A 25,979-nucleotide genomic window follows, 5' to 3' on the forward strand; every position below is an offset into this window, starting at 1 on the left:
GAGCCAGGGAAGGGGCCGCGATTCCTTGGCCGGCTTCCCGGCAGCAGGTTACTCTTTAACGCTCGACTGCCCACCTCCCCCATCCCTTATGTAACACCAGGCTGGGTGGCGGAGCCCTCCCGTGGAGTCCAGGGTCCAAGTCCCACCCGGGGGCGGCCACCCTGCCGGTTGCGCTGCCCCCTAGGAGTGACTGGGACCCCGTCCCCGCACTGACCGGGAGTCTGGCCGGCAGGAGCACCGCCTCGGCTAGGCCCAGGCGCCCCGGGGGCAGCCAGTCCCCCAGAGCCAGAGGGGACAGCTCCAAGCCTTCCAGACAAGCCCCCCGCCCCAACCCGCCCAGCTTTCAAGAAGAGCAGGCTGCGAGGCTGGCCGCTTTCATCCTGCGGTGGCGCTTTATTTAGACGCGGGCCTTCTCTGGAGCCCGGGGAGGCCGCGGCTGTCAGAGCGGCCAGGACCTCACGGACCTCACGGGCTGGCAGCCCGGGGACCTGGGACTGGCGCTGTCAGCTGTGAGGCGGGGCGGGGCTGGGGACGGGCCTCACTCTGGAGGAAGGAGCACAGGTCCTTGAGTGTTGAGGGCGGGGAGGGTCTCCAGCCCCTCCCTAGGCTGGGGCAGCTGGAAGCAGGGGGCGTCCGAGTCCGGCACGTGCTGCTCCTGCCAGCAGGGTCCCCCAGCTCCTGGATGCTCTCATACACGTTTTCCAGGGGGCCGCTGTCCACATCCAGGGCCCTGAGCGGGAGGGTCTGGTAGGCCGGGTCACTCGCCAGGGCCAGAATCGCTCCGTGGCCCTTGGGGTCCAGCGGGTCTGTGGTGGGTCCTGGGTCCCTCCTTTTAGGCTTGCAGACCCTGGAGTACAGGACGTCCACCTGGAGACAGGAAGCCAACCCGAGGAGGGGTCAGCACTATCCAACCTGCTGAGGACCTGCCGGCCCCACCCACAGTGCCCTACCCTGGCCCACATTACCTGAGCGGCCGGGGTCACCTCAGCCTTCCCCTGCTGTGGCTCTTGGGGACTGCCATGGGTCCCTTTGCGCTTCTGGACGCGGGCATACTCAGCCACCACAGGGCTGGCCGCCAGGCTGACCCCCGGAAGGGCCGCCAGCCTCACGTTGGAATAGGTGGCGTCGAGGCCAGCGCATCCTGCGGTGGCTGCAGCTGCCGGCACAGCCCGGGGCAGCTTCTGGTGTGGGAAGGCAGAGGGGGCTGCCTGCGGTCCGGTGATGTCCCTGAACACCTCCAGCCGGTGTGGGCGCAGGAGATCCATGCTGGCAGGCCGCAGGGCTGGGGGTGGGGTCAGGGCAGAGTTCACTCCGGGCAGGGGGCAGGAGCGGGTCTGGCCCAGGGGTTGGCACGCTGCACAGTAAGCCCCGCCCGGCCGCCCCCGCCCCGCCCTCTGCTCACCCCTGCTGCCGCGCGGGCCCCGGTGCAGCTCGTGCAGTCTGGTGTCCGACTTGCTGAGGGAGCAGAGGTGGGTCCGCCTCAGCATGGACTGGGGGCGAGGAAGGCTGGTCGGTCCCCTGCGGGCCCCACCCTGGTCCCTGGGACAGCCTGGCACTCACCGCTTCCGCTGCCGTCGCACTGCCCTGCAGCCTCGCCCGCTGCCTCCGCGCCCTCTTCCTGGGGGATACAGCGTCCTCAGGCCTTGGGGGTAGAGGTGGGGGGTGGGGGGCGGGGTCGTCAGCCTCGGGTCCAAGGCCCGGTGCAGGGGCGCGTGCCGAGCTGGGTGCGCGGACCTGCCTCCAGCCCCTTCCCGCGCTGGAATGTGAATGGCGGCCGCAGCAAGGCCCCAGACAGAACCGGGCTGATGGACCTACCTGCGGCAGGCTGTGCACAGCGCCCACAGCCAGAGGAGCAGGGCGCAGCACCCTAGAACCCAGAGGGCAGGAGGGGCCCAGGACACTGGCAGCCCCATCCTGTGAAGCCGAGGCCCTGGGGGCAGAAGAAAGGGGCACTGGGGGCTGGCCAAGGGGACCTGCGCCACCTGGCAGCCCCAAATCTGCATCTCCCGCGGCTGCGGGGCTCCTGCGTCTCCCGTTCCGGCTCTGACTCAGCACAGGAAGCCCCAAGGCCTGGCAGTCCCTCCCTCCCAGAGGTGCCCACCTTCTGGCGGGGGCTCCCAGTGAGGTGAGCTAGGGCTGCTCTGCCTGGCCCCTCCGTGTCACCATGGTAACGCCCAGCACGGCCGCGAGGAGGGGCAGGACAGCTGTGGCCACCATACCCCAGATAGTAACCAGCATCGGGGGAGCCCCTGGGTGTGCGCCACAGGCCAGACTCCACCTGCAGCCACCCTCTGCCCAGATATGGTCTCCTGTGTCAGCTAGTGCCCCCAAGCCGCTCGCTGCGGAGCCCAGAACTGGGAAGAGCTGGAGGCTGGTCAGCAGGAGGGACCCTGCACCCGGAGGAGCTGGAGGCTGGGTCAGCAGGCAGCAGCAGCAGCTGCTGGGGGTGCTGATGCCCCCACCCCACTTCTCTCTGGCTCTTCTTGTCTGCCAGTGTCTCTGCCAGAGGATCTGTCCCCTTCTTGGGGCTCTTAGCAGAACTTCCGTGGGTGGGGGATGCCTTACAAACAGCCCAGTCCAGCAGCAGAGAGGCAGAAGCTGGGGGGTGAGGGGTGGTCTCTGGAGTTTGGGGCCAGTCTGCTCAGACCCAGGGAATGGGCTTCAGCCTGGCCGACTGACCCAGCTGCAGCCACATCCCAAGGCCTCCCAGATCCCAGCTGCCCCCCAGGAGGGCACTTGGGGACCAAGGCACTTGGGGATCTGCCCAGGCACTTACCAAGCCCACGGCCAGGGGTCCTCAGCTCTGTCTGGGGCAGGCCAGGAAGGTCTTTGTGCAGCCCTCGGCTGAGCTCCCCACCTCATCACTTCCTGCTCCTGTCGCCGAGCGCCTCCCCTGAGCCTCCCACCCTGGGCAGCAGCCACCACCGCAGCCTCACCCACCTGCTACGCCCCGCCCGACGCCTAGATGAAACGTGTGTGCCTCTAGCCCGCACTGTTCTGACAGCCTAACTCACATCCCCTGAGCAGAGCTGGCACAGAATCCCCAAACCCACAGGGCCAGGTCCGCCTGCCTCACCAAGAGTGCCCCACGTGGTGGGCCACAGTCTTCCCACCCGTCTCGCCCGCTGGAGCAGCACTGAGCTCCACCCATCTGTGGGTGTCAGGCAGCCTGATGGGCACCCTGGCCTCCGATCTGCCTTGATCAGAGAAGGGAAAGAAGGGAGAATGCTGGCCTCCTAGGCCCCTCCAGCCCAGCCCGTCTCTCACCACAGCCCTGCACAGACCCTTCTCTCCCCAGAGACCCTGCAGCCAGCTGATCTCCACTGAATGACACTGTGATGAAATCACTTTAATGTCCTTCCCAAGGAAATGCCCAAGACACTGGCGGGTGGGCAAGTAAGTGTCCAGATGGGACCCTGCAGCTCTGTCTCCACTCCGCAGTGTCCGCACGCCCCAGGCCAGCAGGCCGGCCCCTCCTCGGGCAACACCGGTCTTCCTGAGGGCAGCCCGTGCTGGGGTCCCTCGCTTCGTCCATAGTGCTTGCGGGGTCTAGAACTCGGTCATCTTCTTGTGGGTGTCTGCCTTCCTCTGCTCCTGCTGCAGGCCGGCTTCCTGAGCCCGGAGCTGCCCCAGCTGGCGCTGGGCTCCTGCCAGCTTCTCCTGCAGCTGGGCCGACGCCACGCTATGCCTGCAGAGGGGCTCACCAGTCAGCGTGGGGTCCTGGGCCATGCCACCAGCCCGTCTGCCGTACCCACTGCCTGTGTGCCCGCTGCCCATCCTCCAACATGCAGACCCCTCCTGGACTCAGCCCGCTATGCTTGGGTCAGGTGACCTCCTGCACGAATCCTGGGGGCAGGGCCACCCTGGGTTGCCCTTTGCCCTGAGCCGGGCCCCACACGTACCGGCCAGCATTGCGGGCGAGAGCCTCCTGGATGCTCCTGATGTCCCGCTGGGTTCGCTCGATCTTCTCCTCGGTCTGGAAGAGCCGCAGGCTCAGGGCCCGCTTGGCACTCTTGCTGGCATGGTACATGTCCTTGCTCCTCCTCCCCGCTGGGGCCGCCCCAGCCTCTAGGGCCCCAGGAGCCTGGCCTTGCAGCTTTTCATTGAGGAAGTCAAACACATTCCGAGGGGGTGGGCGGCCCCCAGGCCTGGCCCCTCTTCCCCGGCACCTGGGGGGCTTGTTGGTGCCAGCTTTGCCAACCCTGGTCTGCTTCTGCAGGGTCTCCAAGCACTGGTCCAGCGACTTCCCTCGAGGTAACACTACAGCATGGATGGGCTCCACCCGGCCTTCTGCGTGTCGGCCCAAACCTGAGGAGGCACGGGGATGGCAGTGCTGTGGCTGCCGGACCCCGGAAACCCGGTGGCTGTGGGACCCCGGGAACCTGATGGCTGCTGGACCTGGGCTGTGCTGCAGCAGCCTGCCCACTTCTCCAGGGCAGCTTGTACTCACCCTTGCCAAACTCATAGCCCATCTTGGTGAGGAGTCTGGAGCCTATGCCTCGCGTGTGCACCTCCCAGCCAGCAAAGGCAGAGCTGCAGGTCCCAGAGTCCACAGCGTCCGACCCCACCACTGCAAGAGACGGACAGAGGGCAATGGCCCAGCCAGGCCAGAGGACTGTGCATGGTGACCCGGGCTTTGACCAATGAGCTCAGATCCTGGGCAGAGCCCCAACACCCCACCTCTTGGGCTCCATGCTCTTGTCACCGAGGCTGCTGTGGGCATGTGACACCAGGCAGAGTGCATGGCAGTCCGCACAGCCTGCTGCACCATGGCCCCTCCTCCACAGCCCTCTCCTGCCCCTGCCCTTCTCCACCTTCGCGGGGCTGTGAGCGCCTCACCTGCCCTCACAGAGTCCTTGGTTTGGTCCTCCTTCACCAGGGACATGGGCTTCAGAAGCCACCATCACGGATCCCTGGGTACACCTCCAACATGCAGACCCCTCCTGGACTCAGCCCGCCATGCTTGGGTCAGGTGACCTCCCACATACACACACCCCTCTGGAGAGCTGGACACTGCCCACGAGTTCCCATTCCCAAAACTTCCATGCTGGCTGTCTGGACACAACCTCTGTCTGCCACGATCCCAGGCACCCAGGTCCCAAGTCTGAGAAGCCGTGTGGAGGAGCCGCCCCTCTTGCACTCCAGGCCCCATCAGTTGGTCATTTTCTGTGACTTCCTTGGCAACTCCGGGCCCCTCCTCTCCCGTGGCCACAGCCACGACCATGGCCTCCCATCAATGAGACTAGCTGTTGCACCCACGTTCCTTGAAGATAAAGGCCGCCACGGATCTACCCCTACCCACACGGCCTCCCCAGGCACAGCTGGCACCCTCACTGCAGTCACACACTCTCCAATAGTTTAGTTAGATGGTTGGTGCCCTCCCCAGCCAGGAGCCTCTCAGGGTGACCCCACCTTCCTGGCTCCTGGGCTGTGCAGCTGCTGCCGTACCTCTGGCATAGCTGGAGTCACCTGCACCATCGCTGTCTGAGTCGGACCCTGTGGCCTCTGTGCGCAGTGGGGGCAGGATGCCGTCCCCCTCCACCACGGCCTCCCTCAGCAGCAGCGAGTCAAACTTGACTGTGTAGTAGCCGTTGTCCACATCTGGGGGCAGAGACAAGCTGCAGGTCAGAATCCTTGATGGCAGGTGCCAGTGATGGGGAACCACCCCGGACATCAGGAGCAAGGCAGGGCAGAGGCTGAGGGTAGGTGTGCTCATTTCGGGCCCAGAGCCAGAGTCCCAACACTCAATCCAAAGGAAGCAGGGAGCAGCCACACAGTGGTAACACATGTGGAGCCTGGGAGGGTGTTCCCGGGAGGCCCCCCCCCGGCCAGCCTCACCGGTGATGCGTGCTGCGTGCCAGAGGCCATCCTGGTGCTTGGCCAGACACGCAGAGCCGGCCTGCAGGGAGCTCAGGTCTGGGTCCTGGAAGGGGCGCAGCTCATCCAGAGAGACCACCTGCCCATGGGAGAACCTGCAGACAGAGCCGTAAGGGGCAGGGCTCAGACATGGGCCACCAGGGGCAAACAAACCCAGGAGCACTGACCCATTCACCTGGGCACTGTCCTGAGGGAGCCACACACGCATGCATATATATACATACACACATATACACACACACGCACATATACACACATGTGTGCATATACATGCATGCATATACACGCACATACACACTCACCACATACATATAAACACGTACACACATACACACGCATACACACATACAGACGTATACACATACGCACTCACAGGCATACACACATATATACACATACGCATATGCATAAACGGGTACTCACATGCATACACACACACATACATGCATATACACGTACACAAACAGGCATACACACACATATACACAAGTACACATGTATACACATGCATACACATGCACTCACACATGCGCACACATATACACACGCATATTAACACACATATATACTCACACGTGTAGTCATATACACAGAGACCCTCACAGGCGTATAAACATGCACTCACGCACTCATGCAAATACAGATGCAGTCATACATGGATATACGCACACACCATCTCACCCACACATGTGCACACGCACCCTCACCCACACGTGCACACACACCTCACCCACACACACATGCGCACATGCACCCTTACCCACACACACGTGCACACACGTGCACACACGCGCCCTCACCCACACACATGTGCACACATGCACCCTTACCCACACACGTGCAAACACACATGCCCCCCCCACCCCACACCCCCCCCCCCCCCCCCCCCCCACACGTGCCACACACCCCACCACATGCCCCTCACCCCACACGTGCCCACACATGCACCCTCACATGCACACACGCAGACTGTCACATTCACTCACAGTCATACATACATATCACATACATGCACACACGGCATGCACATATACACACATGCATATACACACTCACACTTGCATACACACAGTCTCTTGGTATCCACGGGAAACCCCCTGCGGAAACGAAAATCCAAGGATGCTCAAGTCCCTTATATACAATGACACAGTACTTGCATACAACCTATGCACATCTTCCCATATACTTTCAATCATCCCTAGATTACTTGCAGTCCCTAATACGATGTAAATGCTATGTAAATAGTTGTTATACAGTGTACAGACGCAGCCATCCTTTTCTTCCCCAGTTATTTTCTACTCGAGATTGGTTGAAATGATGGATATGGAACCCACAGATACCAAGGGCCAACTGTACACTTTACACACGTATGCACATGCACACACACACAGTCTGTCACACACACACACACACCAAGGGCCAACTGTACACTTTACACACGTATGCACATGCACAGTCTCACACTCACACATACCAAGGGCCAACTGTACACTTCGCACACGTATGCACATGCACACACACACAGTCACACACATCACACACAGACACCTGCATTCTCTCTCGGGATGGACTTGGCTGCTCCAGAATATGCCCCGTGTGCCCCATCGCCTCTGCTGGAGTCACAGTGTGGCAGCGGCCTTCTGACAGCAGCTCCCACAGCCTCACTACTGCACCGGCAGCCACAGCACCAGTGCATCAAGGCAGATGTGTTGGGGGTGTGCATGTGTATGACTGAGTCCTCCCCCAAACTAGGAGAACCTGCTTATGAAATAGTGATGCCTTGACTTTTAGGTATCAGTGAACCAGTAAAATTAAAACCAAAACCAAGACACACACAGAGAGAGAGAATGAAGAGGAAACGTGGGGACAGACAGGACTGCAATCTTCAACTTTGCCAAATAAAGACATGAAAAACCAACCGCCATCCACTGCTGCCGTGCCATCGTTTCAAAAAGGAAGTTGTTTTAACCCCACAAAAGCAACTGAGGGGCCAGGCGCAGTGGCTCACGCCTGTAATCCCAGCACTTTGGGAGGCCGAGGCGGGTGGATCACGAGATCAGGAGTTCGAGACTAGCCTGGCCAACATGGAGAAACCCGTCTCAACTAAAAATACAAAAATTAGCAGGGCGTGGTGGCATGTGCCTATAGTCCCACCTACTCGGGAGGCTGAGGCACAAGAATCGCTTGAACCCGGGAGGCGGAGGTTGCAGTGAGCAGAGATTGTGTCACTGCACTCCTGCACTCCAGCCTGGAAGACAGAGTGAGACTGTCTCAAAAAAAAAAAAAACAAAAAAAGAGCAACTGAGGACAGGCCTTCAGCCCGTGACATGGAGCCAAGGCTGTCTTCCCAGTAGGAACGGGTGGGTGGAGCAGAGTGAGGTGGAACAGGGATTTTGTCTCATGGGTAGACAAAGGTGGCCTCATACACCTCCCCAGGCCAGGATTTTGGGCAGTTCCTTCTAGTGCCTACTGTTCTTAGGCACACAGGGCCCTGCCAATGACCAGGGGGCACCAGGGGCTACAGGACTGTGCCTCAAATGCACTACAGCAGAGACTGGCTGAAAGGAGACAGAGAACATGTTCAAAAAGAAAGGGTTAAACCCAGAGTGAATTCGATTAAATACGCCCCTTCAACACACCCACACCATCAATTAATAAAACCTCTTCTAGAATATTGGACAATATTAAAAGCCTTGAAATTTGTAAATTCTTTAACCCAGAAAGTGCTTCTATGATTTGTGTGTGTGTGTGCAGTAGAGGCTGGCTCTCTTGCCCAGGCTGAAGTGCATGGTAGGATGACAGCTCACTGCAACCTTGACCTCCTAGGCTCAAGCAATCCTCTCGCCTCAGCCTCCCAAGTGGCTGGGACTATGGGAGTGTACCACCATGCCAGCTAATTTTTGAATTTTTCTGTTGAGACAAGGTCTCATCATGTTGGCCAGGCTGGTCTTGAACTCCTGGGCTCACGTAATCCTTCCGCCTCAGCGACATGATTTTTACGGAGAATGTATGTAAAGATTTGGCCACAAGGATGTTAACCAAATATGAAAAACTTGGAAATAACCTAAATTTCTAACCATGGAAAGTAGTTAATGGCATATCCATGAAGTTAATTGAAAACCAAGAGAACAGGCAAATTGATCAATGGAGCAAAGGAGAGCCTCCAGGAAGAGCCCCCGCTCATACAGAAAGCCTCATGTGGCAGAGGAAGCATCACAGGGGGGGTGCAAGGAGAAAGACTACGGATTTCATAAGAGAAAATTAAAAACTGGGTTTTCATACATAAAAGATCCCAACCCAACCACCTACCTCACAGCATTGACGGAAATACATTCCAGATTTAGTAGAGACTTAACCCTGAAAACAAACAACATCTAAAACTAAAAGAAGCTTCTGAGTTCCAGCCACACCCAAGTAGAGAGGTCGTTGAATTGAATCTGGGCCGGGCGCGGTGGTTCACGCCTGTAATCCCAGCACTTTGGGAGGCTGAGGTGGGTGCATCACTTGAGGTCAGGAGTTTGGGACCAGCCTGGCCAATATGGTGAAACCCCACCTCTACCAAAAATTTAAAAATGAGCCGGGTGTGATGGCATGTGCCTATAATTATAGCTACTCGGGAGGCCGAGGCAGGAGAATCGCTTGAACCCAAAAGGCAGAGGTTGCAGTGAGCCGAGATCACCCCACTGCACTTCAGCCTAGGTGACGAAGTGAGACTCCATCTCAAAAAAAAAAAAAAAAGAAAAGAAAAAAAAGAAAAAATAATCTAAAACTAGACAAAATTATCAAAACTCACTGATTTAGAACTTTTCAGAGTTCTGGAAATTGACCAAAGCTGAGAGCTCACTGAGAACAGATTCTTCTTGAAAAATGTTGGGTCTTGGGTCAGAACACTGGCAAGTCTGCAGCCTTTGCACCTGGGGCTGCCCCTGGCTCCTACCTCCCGAGTCAGCAAACCTGAGTGTTTACCAGGTCAGGGTGGCTGCAAAAACCAGCAGCAGCAGAGCTGGATGTGGGACAGAAGCAAAATCCAGGCCTCGTAGTTAAACACTTAGAAAATTGGCCGGGCGTGGTGGCTCACGCTTGTAATCCCAGCATTTTGGGAGGCCGAGGCGGGCGGATCACGAGGTCAGGAGATCGAGACCACGGTGAAACCCCGTCTCTACTAAAAATACAAAAAAAAAAAAAAAAAAAATTAGCCGGGCGTGGTGGCGGGCGCCTGTAGTCCTAGCTACTCCGAGAGGCTGAGGCAGGAGAATGGCGTGAACCCGGGAGGCGGAGCTTGCAGTGAGCCGAGATTGCACCACTGCACTCCAGCCTGGGCGACAGAGCGAGACTCCGTCTCAAAAAAAAAAAAAAAAAAAAGAAAAGAAAACCGACGGCCCTGATCATCTGGGGTTGTGATCCCAGCTGGAGTGGGCACTGGGCCAGCCAGATACTTAACAGAAAGACTCTGAAAATGAGAGAGCCACAGAAGGGCTCAGCTCTCCCAAAAAGGGCCTGGCTCTTAAGGAGACCACTGCAGGTGTTGGGAGCTCCAAGAGAGGCCGGGGAAAGTGAAAGCAAAGAGAGAGGGGCTGGCTGAACTCATCACATGCTCTGAAACCACGTAGTGTGGTGGGGAGCCTTTTGGGTCAGGAGTGTTTGAGCACACCCTCTTGCCCAAATCCCTGGCTGACCACTACCATATGCAAACACAGAAGCAATTTCTAGGAAGCCAGACTAAAAAACAGAATTTAAGGCCGTGCGTGGTGGCTCACACCTGTAATCCGAGCACTTTGAGAGGCCAAGGTGGGCGGATCACAAGGTCAGGAGATCGAGACCATCCTGGCTAACACAGTTAAACCTCATCTCTACTAAAAATACGAAAAAATTAGCCAGGCATGGTGGCACACATCTGTAATCCCAGCTACTCGGGAGGCTGAGGCAGGAGAATTGCTTGAACTCAGGAGGGGGAGGTTGCAGTGAGCTGAGATGATGCCACTGCACTCCAGCCTGGGCAATACAGCAAGACTCCATCTCAAAAAAAAAAAAGAATTTAAAAATCTGAGTAGAGATATCAGAGGCTGCAGGGGTGGGTGGGCAGGTTTTGCAGTTTAAGTCCAAACAACTTAACTAAAACAAACAGAACACAAGACTCAGGAAAACAACTCAGAATCCAGACATAGATCATCTGAAATATCCAGTTTTCAACAAAAAAAATTATAAGACAGGTAAACAGGAAATCATGATCCTATTTAGGAAAAAAAGCAGTTGATATAATCTGACTCTGAGTGGGCCCAGATGTTGAGTTTAGCAAAGACTTCAAAGCAGCTACTATAAGTATGTTCAAATAATTAAATGAAAATATGATGGCAATGATTCAGGAAACAGGGAATCCTTTTTTTTTTTTTTTGAGACCAAGTCTCACTCTGTCACCCAGGCTGGAGTGCAGTGGCATGATCTCAGCTCAATGCACCTCCACCTCCCAAGTTCAAGCAATTCTCAGGCCTCAGTCTCTGGAGTAGCTGGGACTACAGGTGTGAGCTACCACGCCCAGCTAACTTTTGTATTTTTAGTAGAGACGGGGTTTCACCATGTTGGCCAGGCTGGCCTCAAACTCCTGACCTCAGGTGATCCACCCACCTCGGCCTCCCAAAGTGCTGGGATTACAGGTGTGAGCCACCATGCCCAGCCTAGGGAATCTTAAAAAAAGAAATGGTAGAAAAGAAATCAAATGGAGGCCGGGCGCTGTGGCTCACGCCTATAATCCCAGCACACTGGGAGGCTGAGGCAGGTGGATCACCTGAGGTCAAACGTTCAAAACCAGCCTGATCAATATTGTGAAACCCCATCTCTACTAAAAATACAAAAATTAGCTGGGCTTGGTGGCATGAGGCTGAACTCCCTGTTACTTGGGAGGCTGAAACAGGAGAACTGCTTGAACCCAGGAGGCAGAGGTTGCAGTGAGCCGAGATGGCACCACTGCACTCCAGCCTGGGCAACAGAGGCAGACTCTGTCTAAAAAAAAAAAGAAAAAAAGAAAAAAAAATCACATGGAAATTCCAGAGTTAAAAAGGACAATCACTGAAAGGAAATTTTTAGTGAATGTAGTGGGGAGGGCAGGATGAACAGGTGGAGTCCAGAGAATGGGTAAGGCTGTGAAGCTTCTCTGTCTGATGCCACGATAGCAGATGCCTGTCATTATACATGTGTCAAAGTCCATAGAACGTACACCACCAAGAGTCAGCCCTAATGTAAACTGTGGACCTTGGGTGACAATGATGGGTCTGTGTAGGTTTATGGATTGTAATAAACGTACCAGTCTGGTGAGGGAGCATGATGGTGCTGTGGGGAGGGGCTGTTGCATGTGTGGGGGTCAGGGGTATATGTGAAATCTCTGTATCCTCCACTCAATTTGGTTGTGAACCTAAAACTACTCTAAAAACTAAAGCCATGGTCAGGAGCACTGGCTCATGCCTGTAATCCCTGGATTTTGGGAGGCCAAGGTGGGCAGATCACCTGAAGTCAGGAGTTCAAGACCAGCCTGGCCAACATGGTGAAATCCTGTCTCTACTAAAACTACAAAAATTATTTAGCCAGGTGTGGTAGAGGGTGCCTGCAGTCCCAGCTACTGGGGAAGCTGAGGCACAAGAATCGCTTGAGCCTGGGAGGCGGAGGTTGCAGTGAGCCGAGATTGCGCCACTGCACTCCATCTGGGTGACAGAGCAAGACTCCATCTCAAAAACAAACAAACAAACAAACAAACAGCCTATTAAAAAAAAAATTTCAAGGCCGGGCACAGTGGCTCATGCCTGTAATCCCAGCACTTTGAGAGGCTGAGGCGGGTGGACACCTGAGGTCAGGGGTTCGAGACCAGCCTAGCCAACATGTGAAACCCTGTCTCTACTAAAAATACAAAAAAATTAGCTGGGCGTGGTGGCGGGCGCCTATAATCTCAGCTACTTGGGAAGGTGAGGCAGGAGAATCGCTTGAACCGGAGAGGTGGAGGCTGCAGTGAGCCGAGATCGCGCCACTGCACTCCAGCCTGGGCAATAGAGTGAGACTCTGACTCAAAAAAAAAAAAAAAAAAAATTAATTAGATGTACTCAATAGCAGATTTCAATGGCAGAAGAAAAAAATTTATTAAAAATTATCCAGGCCAGGTGCAGTGGCTCGCGACTGTAATCCCAGCACTTTGGGAGGCTGAGGCGGGTGGTTCACCTGAGGTCAGGAGTTCAACACTAGCCTTGCCAACATGGTGAAACTTCGTCTCTACTAAAAATACAAAAATTAGCTGGCCATGGTGGTGACACACTCCTGTAGTCCCAGCTACTCAGGAGGCTGAGGCAGGAGAATTGCTTGAACCTGGGGGGTGGAGGTTGCAGTGAACCAAAAATCGCGCCATTGCACTCCAGCCTCAGCAACAAAAGCAAAATATTTTTAAAAATTTAAAAAAATTAAATAATATTAAAATATTAAATAAAATATTAATTTTATTAAAATTAATATTTTAATTAAATATTAAAAATTAAAATATTAAATAAAAATAAAAAATATTTAAAAAATAAAATAAATAAATTATCCAGTTTGAAGAATAAGGGGAAAAAAGGTTGAAGAAAAAAAAAGCTTTAGAGAACACACACCAACATACATGCAGTGGGACTCCCAAAAGGAGATGAGAGAGGGGCAGGAAAAAAATTTGCTGAAATGATGAGTAAAAACTCTCCAAATTTGGTAAAACAAAACAAAACATTATGAATCTAGGAAGCTTACTGAAGCCCAAGTACGATGCACACCAAGAGATCCACACTTAGATACATCACAAACTATTAAAGGCCAAAGACAAAGAGAAAATCTTGAAAACAGCAAGAGAAAAAAAGATAATTCTTCAAGTACAAGGGGACAATTTGACAGATGACTTCTCATCAGAAACAATGGAACCCAGAAGGCAGCATGATGACACTTTTAAACGCTGAAAAGAACGATCAATTAATAATTCTATAGCCAGCTAAACTATCCTTCAAAAATGAAGCGGAAATAAAGACATTCCCAAATAAACACTGAATTGGTTGCCAGCAAGCCTGTCCTACAAGAAATTCCAGCCAGGCGTGGTGGCTCACGCCTGTAATCCCAGCACTTTGGGAGGCTGAGGCGGGCAGATCACGAGGTCAGGAGATCGAGACCATCCTGGCTAAAATGGTGAAACCCCGTCTCTACTAAAAATACAAAAATTAGGTGGGTGTGGTGGCGGGCGCCTGTAATCCCAGCTACTCGGGAGGCTGAGGCAGGACAATGGCATGAACCTGGGAGGCGGAGCTTGGCTTGCAGTGAGCCGAGATCGCGCCACTGCACTCCAGCCTGGGCGACAGAGCGAGACTCCATCTCAAAAAAAAAAAAAAAAAAAAAAAGAAATTCTAAATGGGCTTGGCGTGGTAGCTCATGGTAATCCCAGCATTTTGGGAGGCCAGAACAGGCGGATCAGGAGGTCAGGAATTCAAGACCAGCCTGGCCAACATAGTGAAACCCTGTCTCTACTAAAAATATCAAAAAAATTGGCTGGGCATGGTGGCAGATGCCTGCAGTCTCAGCTACTTGGGAGGCTGAGGCAGGAGAATCACTTGAACCAGGGAGGCGGAGGTTGCCGTGATCTGAGACTGCACCACTGCACTCCAGCCTGGGCAACACAGTGAGATTTTGTCTCAAAAAAAAAAAAAAATTCTAAATGAAGTTCTTCAGACTAAAAGCAAATGACACTAGACAGTAACTCAAATTCACAGGAAAGAAAAAGGGGCAAAAAAAAAAAAGGTAAAATATGGATGATACAAAAAACTACAAGTATACTTTTTTTCTCTTTGAATTTCTTTCTTTTTTAAATAGAGATGGGGTCTCGCTATGTTGCCCAGGCTGGTGTTGAACTCCTGGCCTCAAGTGATCCTCCTGCCTCGGCCTCCCACGGCTTTGGGATCACAGGCATGAACCACAGTGTCCAGATCTTAATTTGTTTTCTTTTTTTTTTTCTTTTTTCTTTAGGCAGATTCTCACTCTGTCGTCTAGGCCGTAATGCAGTGGTGCGATCTCACTCACTGCAACCTCCGCTTCCCAGGTTCAAGTGATTCTCTTGCCTCAGCCTCCCAAGTAGCTGGGATTACAGACACCCACCACCACGCCCGGCTACTTTTTGTATTTTTAGTAAAGACGGGGTTTCACCATGTTGGCCAGGCTGGTCTTAAACTCCTGACCTCAGGTGATCCACTCACCTCAGCCTCCCAAAGTGCTGGGATTACAGATAAAAGCCACCATTCCTAGTCCCTTTTCTTCTTTTTTGAGATAAGATCTGCACCCAGGCTGGAGTGCAGTGGCACGATCTCAGCTCACTGCAGCCTTGACTTCCCAGGCTCAAGTGATCCTCCCACCTTAGCTGGGATCCTCCCCCAAATAGCTGGGACTACAGGCACATGCCACCATTCCAGACTAATTTTTTGAAAGTTTGGTAGAGATGGGTTTCGTCATGTTGCCCAGGCTGGTCTCCAACTCCCTGGCTGAGGTGATCTGCCCACCTCAGCCCCCAAAAGTGCTGGGGTTAAAGGCATAAGCCACTGCCGCCAGGCAAATTCTTTCAAAATACTTTTGAAGCAATAATTACAACACTGAAGAGCTGAAGTTATAACACATAAATATATATATGGCAATAATACATGAAGGAGAAGAGGGGATGGAACTATGTCAGAGGAGGAGGGAGGATGGAGCTATGTCAGAGGAGGAGGGAGGATGGAGCTATGTCAGAGGAGGAGGGAGGATGGAGCTATGTCACAGGAGGAGAGAGGATGTCATAGGAGGAGGGAGGATGGAACTAGGTCAGAGGAAAAGGGAGGTTGGGACTGTGCTATAGGAAAATGGAGGGGGAACTATGTCACAGTACAACGGAGGTAGATATATGTTATAGACATGTTGCCATACTTAGGCCCGGCGCAGTCGCTCACACCTGTAATCCCAGCACTTTGGGAGGCCGAGGTGGGCGGATCACCTGAGGTCAGGAGTTCAAGACCACCCTGACCAACATGGTGAAATCCCATCTCTACTAAAAATACAAAATTAGCCGGACGTGGTGGGGGCGCCTGTAGTCCCAGCTACTCGGGAGGCTGAGGCAGGAGAATGGCGTGAACCTGGGAGGCGGAGGTTGCAGTGGGCCGAGATCACGCCATTGCACTCCAGCCTGGGTGACAGAGTGAAACTCCATCAAAAAAAAAAAAAAATGCTATACTTTAAGTGTTAAGTCAGTAATAATCTGAAGTACATTGTGGTAAGTTAAAGATGCACATTGTCATCTCTAGAGCAACCACTAATAACTTAAAACAGCATAGCTAAAAATTCAGCAACAGAGCTGGATATCACTAAAATGATGGAGTTGGCAGCTCCAAGGATCCATCTCTCCAGCAAAGCAACTATTCTGCTGTCAAAACTGTCACAATAAACCTTTTTCTATTCAGCTGTCAAAACTGTCACAATAAACTTTTTTCTATTAAACTGTCAAAACCTCCCAATAAACTTTTCTGGAACTCTGATGTCTACGAACCAGAGGACTGCTTAATGAAGTAAGACCCTGCTAAATTTCAGGAGGACAGCTGGGGTATTTCTGCTCAGCCACAACTACCAGCTCACACGCAGCCATGGGGAAGGCAACCTGCGTTTCTGATGTGGCTTGCTGGTGTCAGAAGGGATGATACAGACCTTTTCTCAAGGAATCATGCTTATGCATTTGGATCTTTCTAGTGCCTCCCTGAAGGGCTTGCCTTTGTTTCACCCCCTCAAACTCTCTCAGGGCTGGGGCAGCCTCCAGGGTCGTGCTGTTGAAGGCATTTTTTTTTTTTCCCCAAGATGGAGTCTCTGTCACCCAGGCTGGAGTGCAATGGCACAATCAAAGCTCACTGCAACCTCCGCCTCCCAGGCTCAAGCAATTCTCCTGCTTCAGCCTCCCAAGTAGCTGGGATTACAGGCACCCAACCACCACGCTCAGCTAAGTTTTGTATTTTTACTAGAGACAGGGTTTCACCATGTTGGCCAGGCTGGTCTCGAACTCCTGACCTCAAGCAATTCACCCGCCTCGGCCTCCCAAAGTGCTGGGATAACAGGTATGAGCCACCGCGCCCAGCCTGAAGGCATTTAAAGGCAGGTAATACCTGAAGTTGCGGGGGCAGGGACAACAACAGATGGGCAAAGAGCTGACAGAAAAGCCTAGGAAGGAAGAGGCTGGGAAAAGAGCTACATGAAGGTCTAAGGGCTTTGGAAAGCTCCTGTTCATGCCTGGAAATCCAGAAGGCCATGCACACAGCTGGGGCTAGACAGGGGCTCAGAAACACCTGAGGAGGCCCTCAGCTTTCACCTCTGGTTCATCCTTAGGCTCCATGGGAGCGAGAAGTAAAGGCTGAGGAAGAGCCATGAACAGCCTGGCAGGCACTGAAGGACTTGCCCCAGTACAGAGGCAACCTGGAAAGGATGGAAGACGCTCTTTATCCGTTTTTTTTTTTTTTTTTTCTTTGAGACGGAGTCTCGCTCTGTTGCCCTGGCTGGAGTGCAACGGCACAATCTCAGCTCACTGCAACCTCCGCCTCCTGGGTTCAAGCGATTCTCCTGCCTCAGTCTTCCCAGTAGCTGGGACTACAGGCAGGTGCCACCATGCCCGGTTAATTTTTGTATTTTTAGTAGAGACAGGGTTTCACCATATTGGCCAGGCTGGTCTTGAACTCCTGACCTCAAGTGCTCCACCCGCCTCCACTTCCCAAAGTCCTAGCATTACAGGTGTGAACCACCCCGCCCGGCCTCTTTATCCTTTTTGCCACTAGACATTTAAAGAAATCTCTTTCAAAGCACAAGCTAACCACTAACCTAAAAGAACAGAAACAAGCACCCCTGACAGAATATAGTCTTTATTAAAAAAGGTCAGGAAAGTAACTAAACAAACGAGAAACGACAATCCACAACAAACAGCAACAATGAACCCTGCAGAGGGAGGAGGATCTGATTTTCAAAGTAACCACATTATCATCTTTGAATTGTGCAGGTTTCAACAAAAAATTACACGGCATGCAAAGAAACAAGAAAGTGTGGCCCATTCACCGGAAATAAAGAAATGAACAGGCCGGATGCAGTGGCTCACACCTGTAATCTCACCACCTTGGGAGGCCAAGGTGGGATGACTGCTTGAGCCCAGGAGTTCAAGACCAGTGGCAGCAATGTAGCAAGACCCTGTCTCTAAAACAGTAACAACACAACCAGCCAGGCATTGGCGGCACATGCTTGTAGTTCTAGCTACTCAGGAGACTAAGGTGGGAGACTCACTTAAGCCTGGACGGTTAAGGCTGCAGTGTGCCAGGGTTGTGCCACTGCACTACAGCCTGGGTGACAGAGGGAGACTTTGTCTCAAAAAATAAAAAATAGGCCAGGTGCTGTGGCTCACACCTGTAATTTCAGCACTTTGGGAGGCCAAGGCAGGAGGATCATGAGGTCAGGAGATCAAGACCATCCTGGCTAACACGGCGAAACCATGTCTCTACTAAAAATACAAAAAATTAGCCAGGCGTGGTGGCACACACCTATAGTCTCAGCTACTCAGGAGGCTGAAGCAGGAGAATCGCTTGAACCCAGGAGGCAGAGGTTGCAGTGAGCCAAGATCAAGCCATTGCACTCCAGCCTGGGCTATAAAGCGAGACTTCATCTAAAAAAAAAAAGAAAATTTAAAACAAATTTTTTTAAATAAAGAAATTAATAGAAACTGTTCCTGAGGAAGCCTAGACATTTGAATGACTAGACAAAAACTTTCAATCAATTACCTTAAATACACTAAAAAAAGAGGCTGGGCGCAGTGGCTCACATCTGTAATCCCAGCATTTTGGGAGGCCAAGGCGGGCAGATCACCTGAGGTTACTAGTTTGAGACCAGCCTGGCCAACGTGGTGAAACCCAGTTTCTACTAAAAATACCAAAAATTAGGTGGGTGTGGTGGCACATGCCTATAATTCCAGCTACTTGGGAGGCTGAGGCAGGAGAATCACTTGAACCCAGGAGGCGGAGGTTGTAGTGAGCCGAGACTGTGCCATTGCCCGCCAGCCTGGGTGACAAGAGTGAAACCCCGTTTCAAAAAAAAAAAATTAATAACTAAAAAGAAATTTAAAAATAAAGGAAACCATGGATAATGAACTAAAGGAAAACAGAAGAACCATGTCTAACCAAATACAGAATATTAGTAAAGTGATAATTATTATAGAAAGAAACCAAATAGAAATTTTGGAGCTAAAAAGTACAATAACTAGTGAAAATTTCACCAGAAGTTTCAACAGCAGATTTGAGAAGGAAGAAGAAAGAAACAGTGAACTTGAGGACAGGTCAGCTGAATTTATCCAAAACGAGGAGTAGAAAGAAAAAAGAACAAAGAAAAATGACTAGAGCCCAAGGGACCTGTGTTACACCAGGAAGCACATCAATGTATGCATGATGGAAGTTCCATAAGCAGCGAACAGACCGAAAGAAACAAAACTAGTATTTCAAGATGCAAAGAATAGTAGCTGAAACGTTGCAAATTTAATGAAAGGCATGAATTTACACATCCAAGAAGTCCAATGAACTGCAAGTAGCTTATAAATTCAGGGATCCACACTGATACATTATAATCAAACTGTTGAAACCCAAAGACAGAGAATCTCCTAAAATAGCAAGAGAGAAGTGACTAGTCAATACACAAATGTTCCTCAATAAGATTAACGGCCACTTTCTCATCAGAGACTATTGGACCAGAAGGCAGCGAGATGACTTTTTTTTTTTTTTTTTTGAGACGGGGTCTCGCTCTCTCGCCCAGGCTGGAGTGCAGTGGCATGATCTTGGCTCACTGCAGGCTCCACCTCCCGGGTTCACGCCATTCTCCTGCCTCAGCTTCCCGAGTAGCTGGGACTACAGGCAACCGCCACCACGCCCGGCTAATTTTTTGTATTTTTAGTAGAGACGGGGTTTCACCGTGTTAGCCAGTGTGGTCTTGATTTCCTGACCTCGTGATCTGCCCGCCTCGGCCTCCCAAAGTGCTGGGATTACAGGCGTGAGCCACCGTGCCCGGCCAAGATGGCATTTTTAAAGTCTTGAAAGAAGGCCAGGCACTGTGACTCACACCTGTAATCTCAGCACCTTGGGAGGCCAAGAAGGGATGACTGCTTGAGCTCAGGAGTTCAAGACCAGCCTGGGCTTGAGTGAGACCTTCTATTAAAAAAAAAAAAAAAATGGGGGCTGGGCATGGTGGTTCATGCCTATAATCCCAGGACTTTGGGAGGCCAAGGCGGGCAGATCACCTCAGGTCAGGAATTCGAGACCAGTCTGACCAACACGGTAAGACTAAAATACAAAAATTAGCCAGGTGTGGTGGCGCGTGCCTGTAATCCCAGCTACTGGGAAGGCTGAGGTGGGAGGATCACCTGAACCCAGGAGGCAGACATTGCAGTGAGACAAGATTGTGCACCAGTATTCTCCAGCCTGGGCGACAGAGCAAGACCCTTTCTCATAAAAAAAAAAAAGAAAGAAAATTTTTTTTGGAAAATTTACAAATACGCAGAAATAAAGACACTCTTGAATAACCAATGAGTCGAACAAAAAAACAAAAGGGAGATTAAGATGTCTTGAGATCAATGAAAATGGAAATACAACAGAACAAAACAGCCAGGTGGCAGGGTGCGGTGGCTCTTGCCCATAATCTCAGCACTTTGGGAGGCCGAGGCAGTAGGACTCCTTGAAGTCGGGAGTTTGAGACCAGCCTGGGCAACAAAATGAAACCCTGTCTCTGCAAAAACTTTTTTTTTTTTTCTTTTCTTGAGATGGAGTTTTGCTTTTGTTACCCAGGCTGGAGTGCAATGGCATGATCCCAGCTTACTGCAACCTCTGCCTCCCAGGTTCAAACGATTCTCCTGCCTCACCCTCTCATGTAGCTGGGATTACAGGTGTGCACCACCTCTGACTAATTTGTTTTTTATTTTTAGTAGAGACAGGTTTCACCACATTGGCCAGGCTGGTCTTGAACTCCCTGACCTCAAGTGATATGCCCGCCTCAGCCTCCCAAAGTACTGGGATTACAGGCATCAGCCACTACGCCCAGCCAGAAGGCTTAATATTGTAAAGATGACAATGTGCCCCAAACAGATCTACACATTCTATGCAATCCATATCAAAATTCAAACTGTCTTTTATGCAGAATTGGACAAGCTGATCCTAAAATTCATATGAAATTGCAAAGGATCCAGAAACAAAACAAACTTGAAAAAGAGGAGCAAATGGTGAATAACTACCACTTCTTGAGTTTAAAACTTATTACAAAGCTATAATAATCAAAACAGTGTGGTACTGGCATATGTACACCAATGGAACAGGAGAGAGAGCTCAGAAATAAACCCTTACATATATGGCCAGTTGATTTTGGACAAGAGTGCCAAGACCATTCGGTGGAGAAAAAGCAGTCTTTTCAACAAATGGTACTGGGAAAACCGGAAATCCACATGCAAAAGAATGAAGTGGACCCTCACCTAATAACATATACAAAAATTAACTTAAAATGGATCAAAGACCTAAATTTAACAGCTAAAACTACAAAATTCTTAGAAGAAAACATAGGTGAGAATCCTCATAACTATGGATAAGGCGATGGTTTCTTAAATCTGATGACAAAAACATAGGCAATAAAGAAACAATAAACTGCACTGCATCAAAATTTAAAATGTTTGTGCATCAAAGGACACTGTAAAGAGTGAAAAGACAACCCAAACAATGGGAGCAAATATCTGCAAACTATGTACTTCATAAGGGAAGAATATCCAGAATATGTAAAGAAATCCTGGGCCAGGTGTGGTGGCTCACGCCTGTAATCCCAGCACTTTGGGAAAGCAAGGCGGGATCACCTGAGGTCAGGAGTTCCAGACCAGCCTGGCCAACATGCTGAAACCCTGTCTCTACTAAAAATACAAAAATTAGCTGGGTGTGGTGGCAGGTGCCTGTAATCCCAGCTACTCAGGAGGCTGAGGCAGGAGAATCCCTTGAACCCAGGAGGTGGAGGCCGTGCCATTGCACTCCAGCCTGGGCAACAACAGTGAAACACCATCTTAAAAAAAAAAAGTCCAACGCAAATCCAAGAGAACTTATCAGTCCTGAATGGTGGCAAGGCGGGCATCTGTAAGATGCTCCAGAAGCTTTCAGATCAGGCCTGATGCTGACACGGCATGCAGCACCGGGTGGAGCAGGGGAGGGAACGAGGGCTGGGGGCAACTGGAGCCCTCTGAGCCTCGAAGCCCTGGGCCACTCAGTTCTACTCCCATTTCCTCCTCTGTCAAATGGTGTGACTGCAGGGCCTACCTACAGGGCTGTTGCACAGATGAATGAAAGCGTATGAAACTCTTGGAGCAGTGCCTGGCCCAGAGGAAGCACCACAGAGATGTGTCAGATCTCTCATCAAGGGGATCAGGAATTCGAGACCTGGGCAACATGGTGAAAGCCCGTCTCTACAAAAAATACAAAAATTAGCTGGGCATGGCAGTGCACGCCTGTAGTATCAGCTATTAGGGAGGCTGAGGTGGGAGGATGGCTTGGGCCAGGGAGGCAGAGATTGCAGTGAGCCAAGATTGTGCCACTGCACTCCAGCCTGGGTGACAGAGCAGCAAGATGCTGTTTCAAAAAAAAAAAAAAGAAAAAGGAAGACTTCAAAGAACTAGAACTAGGGATGGTTACACGGTCAGCCTGAACTATTGGCTAAAAAAGAAAATTACCTACTAGAAGGCTTGGTAAATATTTCTTCTAAGAGGAAAGTAAAAAGGAGCAAAAATAAAGCTATGCGCTTATGGAAATAGAGACATCACAGTAATAATTGTGGATATTTGAATATGGAAAAGGTGCCGGGCGCGGTGGCTCACGCCTGTAATCCCAGCACTTTGGGAGGCTGAGGCGGGCGGATCACAAGGGCAGGAGATCAAGACCATCCCGGCTAACACAGTGAAACCCCGTCTCTACTAAAAATACAAAAAATTAGCCGGGCGTGGTGGCGGGCGCCTGTAGTCCCAGCTACTCGGGAGGCTGAGGCAGGAGAATGACTTGAACCCGGGAGGTGGAGCTTGCAGTGAGCCGAGATTGCGCCACTGCACTCCAGCCTGGGCGACAGAGCGAGACTCCGTCTCAAAAAAAAAAAAAAAAAAATGAATATGGAAAAGGTATTCCCATTAAATGTGTTACCTATTATGACATGGAAGTTACTCTTTTTTGTCCTCACATCAGACTTGGATTTCCAAGAAGTTCTTTTTAAGTAATTTCCTAATCAGTTAGATTAGAGATGCAACTATGAAGTATTCACAGTTGGAAAAACCCAGTAACTTCTGGAATTTGCTTTAAAATGCCCCAGGAAAGAAAAAAGTAGGGCAGGGAGAACAGACAAAAGGAGACTGGTGAAATGTTAACAAATTAGGACACCGGATGATGGACTGTGGGCGGTGATTATGGTAAGCTCTCTAATTTGGGGTATGTTTCAAAATCTCCATAAAAGTAAAATTTGAAAGTTGAACTCTAGAGAATAAAACTAACAACAGGGCCGGGCGCAGTGGCTCACGCCTGTGATCCCAGCACTTTGGGAGGCCAGGGCAGGTGGATCACTTGAGTCAGGAGTGTGAAACCAGCCTGGGCAACATGACAAAACCCCACCTCTACTAAAAATACAAAAATTAGCTGGGCATGATGGCTCACGCCTGTTATCCCAGCACTTTGGGAGGCCGAGGCGGGTGGATCATGAGGTCAGGAGTTCAAGACCAGCCTGGCCAAGATGGTGAATCTCCGACTCTACTAAAAACACAAAAAATTAGCCAGGCATGGTGGCGGGAGCCTGTAATTCCAGCTACTCTGGACGCTGAGGCAGAGAATTGCTTCAACCCGGGAGACAGAGGTTGCGGTAAGCTGAGATTGCGCCACTACACTCCAGCCTGGGTGACGAGAGTGAAACTCTGTCTCCAAAAAAAAAAAAAAAATGGCCGGGCGCGGTGGCTCACGCTTGTAATCCCAGCACTTTGGGAGGCTGAGGTGGGTGGTTCATGAGGTCAGGAGATTGACACCATCCTGGCTAACATGGTGAAACCCCGTCTCTACTAAAAAATACAAAAAAATTAGCCAGGCATGGTGGCGGGCGCCTGTAATCCCAGCTATTCGGGAGGCTGAGGCTGGAGAATAGCTTGAACCCGGGAGGTAGAGCTTGCAGTGAGCCGAGATCGCGCCACTGCACTCCGGCCTGGGCAACAGAGCAAGACTCCGTCTCAAAAAAAAGAAAAAAAATTATAGTAATATAAAAATTAGCTGGGTGTGGTAGCATGAGTCTGTAGCCCAGCTCCTAGCGGGGCTGAGGCAGGGGGATCAGTGGAGCCCAGGAGGTCCAGGCCAGGACTACGCCACTGCACTCCAGCCTGGTTGACAAAGTAAGACCCTGCCTCAAAAAAAATTAAAACCACCACCAAAAAAAAACCAAAAAAACTGACGATAGGTTGGAGACGTATTCTCTTCCGCAATAGCCTTGCACAGTGGCTCCATCTCCACTCACTGCAAACTCGGCCTCCTGGGTTCAACCAATTCTCCCGCCTCAGCCTCCTCACTAGCTAGGACCACAGGTGCGCGCCACCACGACCGGTTCATTTTTGTTTTTTTAAGGAGATGGAGTTTCACCATGTTGACCAGCGTGGTCTTGAACTCCTGACCTCAGGTGATCTGCCCGCCTCGGCTTCCCAAAGTGCTGGGATTACAGGCGTGAGCCGCCGCACCCGGCCTCCTTCCATGCTTCTTGATTCACCCCAGAAGAAAGACGTAGACGCCTGAACACACACACTGCTGTCAAGGCACGCCTGCCCCAGGAAGCTCAGACAAAACTGCAAAGTGAGGGCCGATCCTGACCCGACCCTGTGTGCGTGCCCCTTACGCCCCTAAAGTTGGCATCTGACAACAAAGGGCTTTACCTGCAGTTCTCCTTAAAGCGGCACTTTCCCTCCAGGAAGAACGGGCACGGCTTCAGAGACTTGTGAGTGGGGTACAGGTAAAGCACACGGACACCCGCCGAGCCATCCTCCGCCTCTTCCGTTCCCACCACCATGGCGTTGTGATACTCCAGAGTGCCCCAGGAGCTGTAGTAGGGCGCGCTCACCTTTGTCCCACTCAGCTCTTCCTCGTCCTCTCCCTCTTCCTCCTCCTGCCCACCTGCCATAGATTCTGGCCCCGCCTCTGCTTTAGGAACGGTCTCTGATCCGGACCCAGGGGCCGCTGCTGGTGCCTCCACCGCCTCAGTGATGGCCTCCCGCAAAGCCTGGTATTCAGCATCTTCCTGGCGGCCCGGGCGCTCTTCGTCCAGCGCGGCCAGCAACCTGCTCTTCCTGACAGACACCAGGCTGGCCTCGGTGAGCTCGATGAGCTCCTTCAGGTCCCCCTGCAGCTGGCGCAGGTCCGCCTGCTCAGACGAATCCAGGCCGGCGCCCAGGGCCAGCTCCACCTGCTGCAGCTGCGCACGGTAGGTCTGCAAGGCCGACCCCAGGCTCTCCTCGTCCATGCTGAGAGAGGGAGGCGCTGGACCGGGGCTGCGAGAAGAGAAGCCGGGTGAGCCCCGCGTCTCGGGACCGACCCCACAGCCTGAGGGCGGGCACGGGCACGTCCCCTTTCCCTCGGGGAGACACCGGCTCAGAGGCACAGCTCCCAGCGCAGAGGTCGCAGCCCGGGTACCCCCGCTCAGGCTCCGCGCTTCCCTTCCGAGCCGCCGTGGGCTCACCGCTAGCGGGGTCCCGTGTCACTCCGGAGCCGCCTCCCCGCGGGGCGCCCCGCCGCCCAGCCCTCCGCCGAGCCCACCCGCCACGCCCGCCGCCTTCAAGGCCGGCCGCGCCCCCCCGCCCGGCGTCTCTTCCGTCTGGCCGAGGCCGCGTCCCCGCAAACCGCGGCCCCCTGGTCCCCGGCCGGGCACCTCCTCCGCGCGGTTTCCCAGCCGCAGCCATAGAGAGCCCGCCGGCCTCACCGGCTAGAGCGGCCCGGCGCCCCCTTTTCGCCCCAGCAGCCGACTGGCACTTCCTCCCGAGCGCCGCCGCTTCCGGAAGTGCTTGG

At 52.4% G+C, this 25,979-nt stretch overlaps 2 protein-coding genes across 7 annotated transcripts; both read right to left on the reverse strand.

The window, feature by feature from the left end:
* Window positions 1–368: 368 nt before the first annotated feature.
* LIME1 (Lck interacting transmembrane adaptor 1) lies at window positions 369–3,224 on the reverse strand. Of its 5 annotated transcripts, none has more exons than XM_030825286.1 (6): window positions 2,355–2,869; window positions 1,816–1,930; window positions 1,561–1,642; window positions 1,403–1,490; window positions 966–1,282; window positions 369–867 (listed from the first exon to the last, which is right to left on the reverse strand). In XM_030825286.1, the coding sequence occupies exons 2-6, from the start codon at window positions 1,911–1,913 to the stop codon at window positions 466–468; spliced, it is 987 nt and encodes a 328-aa protein (XP_030681146.1). In that variant the 5' UTR covers window positions 1,914–1,930; window positions 2,355–2,869; the 3' UTR covers window positions 369–465. The 5 variants fall into 5 exon arrangements, 4 of the variants coding, with proteins under 4 accessions (XP_030681146.1, XP_030681147.1, XP_030681144.1 ...); XM_030825287.1 differs by having other exon boundaries at window positions 2,777–2,865; XR_004032904.1 differs by having other exon boundaries at window positions 1,403–1,455; window positions 1,816–2,869.
* Window positions 3,225–3,328: 104 nt separating this feature from the next.
* On the reverse strand, window positions 3,329–25,979 carry ZGPAT (zinc finger CCCH-type and G-patch domain containing). 2 transcript variants are annotated; one of them, XM_030825282.1, is made up of 7 exons: window positions 25,843–25,979; window positions 24,854–25,465; window positions 5,839–5,972; window positions 5,449–5,601; window positions 4,451–4,570; window positions 3,903–4,308; window positions 3,329–3,688 (listed from the first exon to the last, which is right to left on the reverse strand). In XM_030825282.1, the coding sequence occupies exons 2-7, from the start codon at window positions 25,435–25,437 to the stop codon at window positions 3,550–3,552; spliced, it is 1,536 nt and encodes a 511-aa protein (XP_030681142.1). In that variant the 5' UTR covers window positions 25,438–25,465; window positions 25,843–25,979; the 3' UTR covers window positions 3,329–3,549. The 2 variants fall into 2 exon arrangements, with proteins under 2 accessions (XP_030681142.1, XP_030681141.1); XM_030825281.1 differs by having other exon boundaries at window positions 25,894–25,978.

The sequence above is a fragment of the Nomascus leucogenys genome, chromosome 13 (genome assembly GCF_006542625.1).
Source record: "Nomascus leucogenys isolate Asia chromosome 13, Asia_NLE_v1, whole genome shotgun sequence".
NCBI classification, from domain to species: Eukaryota; Metazoa; Chordata; class Mammalia; order Primates; family Hylobatidae; genus Nomascus; species Nomascus leucogenys.

Coding starts and splice junctions, on each gene's coding strand:
- LIME1 (XM_030825284.1), bottom strand. CDS start 2,862: ATGAGGTGGGGAGCTCAGCCGAGGGCTGCACAAAGACCTTCCTGGCCT. Junction 1,931..2,776: donor GACCCCTGGCCGTGGGCTTG/GTAAGTGCCTGG, acceptor TTCTGCCCCCAG/GGCCTCGGCTTCACAGGATG. Junction 868..965: donor AGGTGACCCCGGCCGCTCAG/GTAATGTGGGCC, acceptor TCCTGTCTCCAG/GTGGACGTCCTGTACTCCAG.
- ZGPAT (XM_030825282.1), bottom strand. CDS start 25,437: ATGGACGAGGAGAGCCTGGGGTCGGCCTTGCAGACCTACCGTGCGCAG. Junction 5,602..5,838: donor GCACGCAGCACGCATCACCG/GTGAGGCTGGCC, acceptor CTCTGCCCCCAG/ATGTGGACAACGGCTACTAC. Junction 4,571..5,448: donor TGACTCCAGCTATGCCAGAG/GTACGGCAGCAG, acceptor CGTCTCTTGCAG/TGGTGGGGTCGGACGCTGTG.